This window comes from Penaeus japonicus, unplaced genomic scaffold (genome assembly GCF_977035675.1).
Source record: "Penaeus japonicus unplaced genomic scaffold, GWHDUDI00000001_assembly GWHDUDI00000029, whole genome shotgun sequence".
Taxonomy (NCBI): domain Eukaryota; kingdom Metazoa; phylum Arthropoda; class Malacostraca; order Decapoda; family Penaeidae; genus Penaeus; species Penaeus japonicus.
Window position 1 is genome coordinate 5,955,838 of NW_028234431.1, and position 7,500 is coordinate 5,963,337.

The 7,500-nt window shown below is 29.4% G+C and overlaps 2 protein-coding genes across 2 annotated transcripts in view; one reads left to right on the forward strand and one right to left on the reverse strand.

Annotated features, from left to right (window-relative positions):
- Positions 1-607, forward strand: part of LOC147468361 (C-type lectin domain family 17, member A-like) — a 3,621-nt gene extending 3,014 nt beyond the window's left edge. Inside the window, exon 4 of the mRNA XM_086554540.1 lies at positions 1-607. This exon is cut by the window's left edge and continues 626 nt beyond it. The gene's annotated coding sequence lies outside the window, so the exon portion shown is untranslated.
- Positions 608-4,246: 3,639 nt separating this feature from the next.
- LOC122267782 (uncharacterized) overlaps positions 4,247-7,500 on the reverse strand; it is a 4,971-nt gene continuing 1,717 nt past the window's right edge. Inside the window, exons 3-6 of the mRNA XM_086554541.1 lie at positions 6,723-6,809; positions 6,436-6,474; positions 6,111-6,179; positions 4,247-4,882 (exon numbers count right to left, since the gene is read on the reverse strand). Of these exons, the coding sequence (XP_086410667.1) occupies positions 4,631-4,882; positions 6,111-6,179; positions 6,436-6,474; positions 6,723-6,809 (447 nt within the window). The 3' untranslated portion in view covers positions 4,247-4,630. The remainder of the gene's footprint in view (positions 4,883-6,110; positions 6,180-6,435; positions 6,475-6,722; positions 6,810-7,500) is intronic.

Here is a 7,500-nt window from a genome sequence, read left to right on the forward strand (position 1 = left end):
TATTCTCCTTCTTCTTATTATTCTTATTCTTCTTCGTTTTATTCTCCTTTTTCTTCTTCTTCTTATTCTTCTTCGTTTTATTCTCCTTCTTCTTCTTATTCTTTTCTTCTTCGTTTTATTCTCCTTCTTCTTCTTATTCTTTTCTTCTTCGTTTTATTCTCCTTCTTCTTCTTATTCTTATTCTTCTTCGTTTTCTTCTTCTTCTTCTTCTTCTTCTTCTTTTCTTCTTCTTTACATGCGGCCTACCTGTTGCTGGAGAGTTTTTGGAGAACGAAAGGAAATGGGGAAGAAAATTTCGAAAACGGGAAAAGTGAATTGGTTATTTGGAAGTTGGAATCATTTTCGTTTATATTTTGCAGATCATTTCTTAAGCGTCGCCATGGCAACGGATATGTACACACTCTTTGACTTTATCACTGTATTATCTGTTGGTACGACAGTGTACTCAAATTTCACAGTCTCATAGTAGAATCTGCGTTTTAATTCATCTACTGTCATTAAATAACTTCCAGTCTGCATTGTTTATACGACCATGGAAATTATGCACAGCACTTTGTTCTTAACTAACTTAAAAAAAAATCTACTAATATGCACTCTCTTAGTGGTTTATCATTCTTTCTTTAACCTTGAAGAAAACGCCAGAAACTTTATAAATTGGTATATTCTCTATGGACATCATAAACAAAGATTAAGTAACAAGACAGAGAAAGAGTAGAGTGAGGGCAAAAGGGAGAGAAGCGAAGATAAGATAGAAGAAAAAGAAAGAACACACAAAAAAAAAAACAAAAAAAAACAAAAAAAAAAAAAAAAAAAAAAAAAAAATTATAATATATATATTAACGGGAAAAGTGAATTGGTATTTTGGAAGTTGGAATCATTTTCGTTTATATTTTGCAGATCATTTCTTAAGCGTCGCCATGGCAAATATGTACTACACACTCTTGGATTTTAGACTTGATATCTGTTGGTAGACGTGTACGACAGTGTACTCAGTCTCTCATAGCTCAAAGCGTTTTTTTAATTCATCTATCATTCTAACTTCTTTAAATAATTCCAGATACGCTTTGTATAATTATGATGGCACAAATTTCATTCACTACTAAAAAAAAAAATAAAATAAAAAATATGCACTCTTTTTATCATCTATTCATTTTTTTTTACCTTGAAAAATCCGAAAAGAAAACAAATTAAAATATTATATCTCTATGGACATCATAAACAAAGATTAAGTAACAAAAAGAGAGAGAAAGTGAAGTGAGAAAGAGAGGGAGTTGAGGTGAGAGAGAAAGATAAGAGGAAAGAGAGAAGGAAGAAAGACAACAAAAAAAAAAAAAAACAAAAAAAAAAAAAAAAAAAAAAAAAAATTATATATATATATATATATATATATATATATATATATATATATATATATATATATATATATACTTTCACACCTGCATGTACAAACACAAGAGTGAGTGAGTGTGAGTGAGTGAGTGAGTGAGTGAGTGAATGAGTGAGAGAGTGAGTGAGAGGGTGAGAGACAGAGGGAGAGAAAGAAAGAGAGAGACAGAGAGAGAGAGAGAGACAGAAACAGACAGACAGACAAAACCGAGAAATTAGCCATTTAATATGCGCTGCCCAAGATTCTCCCAAATAGCGCTGTACATCTAGATACATCTATTCCAAACTACTTACTAGACCATTCAATATGAGCGAGACAGCAAACACCTCATAAACCACAATCACATACCCCTTTACAGCGAGTACCTCCTTCTATTCAAATGCCTCATATTCAAACAACATATTCCACAACGACGAAAAAAAAAGAAAAAAAAAAAAGAAAGAAGAAGAAGAAGAAGAAAAAAAAAAAGATCTACGAACTCATTAAAACACGAAGAAAACTTAATTAAGATCAAATCAGTTACTCTCTTGGTGGCTGGTTGGTTGGTTGAAAGCTCGTTGTTTTGGTTGAGGAATTCAGGTTCGATTCCCGGTTGATGCGAGACAGCTCACTGGATTCTTTTGGTTCATTATTCATGATAAATGATGATGATGCTTGTGATTGCAATGATGATGATGATGATTATGATGTTGATAATGATGAAAGATGATGAAAATATTACTGATACTACTACGAATACTGATGAAAATAATTATACTGATAATGATAAATATATTGAGAATAATGAGAATAATAATTATTATAATGATAATAATACTAATCATAATGGTAATGAAAATTATAATGATAATACTATTGATGATAATGCCATCAAGAGTGATATCAGAAATAGTTATGATACTACTGATTATTAGGACGAGAACACTGATAATAAAGATAATAATGATAAGATGATAATTGCAAGAACAACAACAGTAAATATGGTAGTAATGATAATGAAAATGATGATTATCACTAATGATTATCATAAGGATAATAAGAACAATGATAATGATGATGATATTAATAATGACAGTAATGATCGTAATAATAATGATGACAATAGTGTTAATATCATAGATAGTCATGTTGATAATGGTGAAAGTAATAATTACGTAGATAATATTGATGATAATAATTACAATAATAATAATAATTATGATAATATATAATAATGATAATAATAAAAGTGTAATAATAATAATAGTAATGATATAATAATGAATAATAATGATTAAAATGGTAATGATAAATTAATAATAATGATAATACTACTACTGATAATAATAATGATAATAGTAATGATAGCAATAATGATGATAACAATGATATTAATAATAATAATGGTAATAATGATAGTAATTATAATGATAATGGAGATGATGATAACAGTATCATTATCATTACTATCATTATTATTATTAGACAGTATCATTATTACTATTATTATTATCATTTAATTGTTATCACAACTCTCACTACCATTATCATAATCGTCACTGTCATCCCATCTTCCTCCTCCTTATCAACATCAATAATGAAAATAAAAATCATATAAATGAATTTGCATTTACAGGATCAATATCATTAATATCATTGTATCGTTTGCAATAACGTGCTAAGTACTAGTTCAGCGTTGCTTATGGTCTGTATCAGTAAACATGCAACTTGTGCAACCACAGTCTGCATGGTATTCTACGCATGACACGGTGGCTGAAGGTTTGAATTCGATAGAAAAGGGTTCAATGATGATCTAAATTAGCAGAATGATATATTTGAAAATAATGAGATTGATGAGATCGTTTGCAATGAACCCTTTCTGTTAGAAGGCCAGTACTGCTGCAAACAATCGGATATCTAACGACAGTATTGATGTAACACAATCGTATAAAAGATAAGAATGATCAAAGATACTTAGTTAATAGTATTACAACTTCATCAGTCTCAATGTCGCAATATCAACAGTGACAAATCCTTCGCTCTCATTCACATATTTCCTAATTGCTTTCACTCTGACCTCTAGGAGTAAATGTAATACTGCGAACTACAGACCCATTGAAAGGGCGTATGTATATTCTTCTTCTTTGGTAACATATACGAGTCTCATAGAATGGAAGATCATGCTATTAGGATTAAAATCTGCCTGTGCAACATCTGCGTGGCTTCAATTGCACGGGCTGTTAACTTAAAAGTCTTGTTCTGCATAATAATAACTTACATGAACTACTATAAAGCGCTAAAACAGAATGTGTTACGATTTTTGAGCTTAAGGTTTAACAATTTCTTATGTTTTTTTGTTTTTTTTTGCTTTAGTTATGATCTTTATCATTATTGTTTTCATTATCATAACAATTATCATTATTAACAATCATATTGCTGTTGTCATTATCATTGTTATTATAATCATTATCACCATCATTAGTCATTATTTTCTTTATCATAACCATCCTTATCATTATCTAATCATTCACGTTTGCCTTAAGAGGGGTGAGGTGCCACCATTAACCTATATCACCAAATAACTAGTAATATTACTTTTCTTAAAACTTTCCTGGACACTAATAGGAATTATAGGCAACTTAGATTTAGATTTAACTTTCTTCGCACTACCAGAAACACTGTACAAGTGTTTGTGTTTACCAGAAAAAAAAAAATAAATTTCGTATTAAAACAGATGTTAGTAGGGATAAGGCTTGATCCGTGGATATAAGAGGTCCTTCTAGTAAACACATTTCAGACGAGGAACTTGAAGACAAAATGTGTTTTAAAAAATGCTCATGTTTCTTCCTTGATGGAAAAGAGGGAAAATAAATGGAACTCTTCCGAAACAATTTTATTTCCTTTTCCTAATATGCATCCCCATCCCTCCATTTGGAGAAAACGTCAGAAATAAAAATAAGAAAACTTTGAGACGGTTTTGACCCTATAAGGATTTATATTCCAGAAGACAATGGAATATAATGGCCAGAAATATACTTGTGATCATGTTAGTAATCATTATATTGAGTCTGGATAAGATTTCATAATCAAACTATCTTCATTATAGTGAGACAGAGAGTTTTCGTGTAGTAAAAGTATTAATATACCCATAATAGTAACAGAAGTACTATTAATAATGCCATCACCATCACAATCATAATTACCATCACCATTACATTATCATCACCATAGTTTAAACTTCATCCTCATCATCAATACACTGGTCTACAGATCTTCAAAATATTTCCTATGCTCGTAGTCCATACAGGCTTTTAAACCCCCCGTGTTTAAACAATTCAGATAATCCGTAACAGTCTGTCTCTTCTGCCGATTTTCTTGTGGTCCTGTTGCAGAAGAGGCAGCCATCTTGCAAGACGAGGAGAGTTGCAGAAAATCGTCTTGTAAAGTCTTGTCGAGCGAGACATTTCGAAAGAATGCTTCCACGTTTTCGAATTGTATTGTGCCGTCCGCCCTGAGCTGCGAGGAAAGTGGGTGTTGGACGTATGGGTGGTGGCGAGGGAGACGCATAGTTATAATAATAATAATAATAATAATTATTATTATTATTATAATAATAATAATAATAATAATGATAATAATAATGATAATAATAATGATTATGATAATAATAATAATAATGATAACAATGATAATGAGAATAATAATAATGATAATAATAATGATAATGATAACAATGATAATGAGAATAATACTAATGAGAATAATAATGATAATGATAACAATGATAATGATAACAATAATAATGATAATACTACTACTACTAATAATAATGATAATGATAACAATGATAATGAGAATAATACTAATGAGAATAATAATGATAATGATGATGATGATAATAATAATGATAATAATGATAATGATAATAATAATGAGAATAATACTAATGAGAATAATAATGATAATGATAACAATGATAATGAGAATAATACTAATGAGAATAATAATGATAATGATAACAATAATAATGATAACAATAATAATGATAATACTACTACTAATAATAATAATGATAATGATAACAATGATAATGAGAATAATACTAATGAGAATAATAATGATAATGATGATGATGATGATGATGATGATAATAATAATGATAATAATGATAATGATAATAATAATGAGAATAATACTAATGAGAATAATAATGATAATGATAACAATGATAATGAGAATAATACTAATGATAATAATATTGATAATGATAACAATGATAATGAGAATAATACTAATGATAATAATAATGATAATGATGACAATGATAATGATAATAATGATAATAATAATGATAATGAGAAGAATACTAATGATAATAATAATGACGATGACGATGATAATAATAATACTAATGATAATAATAACAATAATACTAATGATTATAAAAATACGTGACAGTTATCCTCCTCCTAACATTTATAGAAAAAAAAAGTATTGCATGAATAGTTAAGGACATATCCGACTGATGATTACGGGCTTAATGATACCGGTGATGAATATCAAACAGACGGATACAAGCTTAAAAAAATGATTGCAAACATTTCAGGCATCAAGCTTAACCTCTTATCTGCACTGTTAGAAGTTGAACTGCAATTATAGTTTTGTACGGTTTTAATTATTTAAAACAAGGAAAAAAAAATTCTAAGATAGGATGAACTCTGAAATGTGAAAAAATATGACTTACTAAATCCCATGCTCTCATGTTGCACATTTGAAGACTGAGTGAAGGGTTGCGAGGCATTTTGAAAATATTCTGAAAAAATGAAGTAGTAATTAAAACTTATTTAATAATTATAGTAATAATGATAATCATAATGATAATAATAATAGTAATAGCAATGATTATGATAACAATATTAATAATAATAACAATGTTAACAATAATAATAACAATGATAACGTCACACACACCATACACGATAACAACCTAACACTATACTCACCATACACAATAACCATAACATAACAATTCAAACACACACTCGTTCACTTGAACAGGTTATACTCACCCTCCTTGCTCGCCCGTGTTGGTCTTTGGGTTGTAATTCCTGTGAAAGATTAACGTTTTGTGTTGTAATCTTATTTATAACTTTGCTGTTATCATCCTTGTTATCTTGTTATTTTTCAATTTAACTTCCTTTATCAAATAAATGATGTAGATAGGGTGATAATGGTTTTAGTATGTTAATAATAGTGATTAATACTGTGGTAATTATCGTGATTATTACTAACATCGTTGTCATCATCAAAATCATAACTATGTAATGACAACATTAACGTTTAAGAAAGTACTGACCATTTCCTGCAAGCACTGTTGGCCAAGTTGAAGCCCTTTCTTCTGCATCTGCACAGCTAGTTCCTCGCCCAAACAGCTCTTTAGTACCTGAAATATACAGAAATACAGACATACATACAGACATATATACATACATAAATACATATATACATATGTATATATATACGTATTTATATATTTATATACACACATATACGCTCTTTAATTGGCATAAATTGTTTTAGGTTAAGAAACATTGAAATGACCACGAAAATGATAATGTCCTCAACACGACTGATTAAACATCTAGATAATAATTTAATAGTTTAACAGTTGGATCAACACTAGAAAACTTTTGTAGTGAAATATGGCGAGTAAAGACTACAAGTTCTCGTGTAGGCGGTCTTTTGGGAATATTATGTGTCACTTTTCGACGAGATCTTGTGTTTTGTGACGAATTTAGCCATACCAAGAAATAGTTTGGCATTTCCAGAATCTTCGAGTCCGTTCGATAACTAACGTGAACCACAGATGGTGCGCTAATAATGCAAAGGATGATGATATTTCGGGTACACGATGGACGCAGGGTACTTTCCAGACTATTCTACGGAATCACTATTCCATGCCTTCAAAACAATGACTTCTTGTTATTATGTGCTAGTCATCATTCATTATCACTGCATACAACAAATTTTTAAAAAGAAAGAAAGAAAGAAAGAAAAAAAAAAACATTCCTATTCCCCTTGAGCGTAACATGTATCAATAAAAATGTCTTTGGATGTAAAGTGTCCACATATTC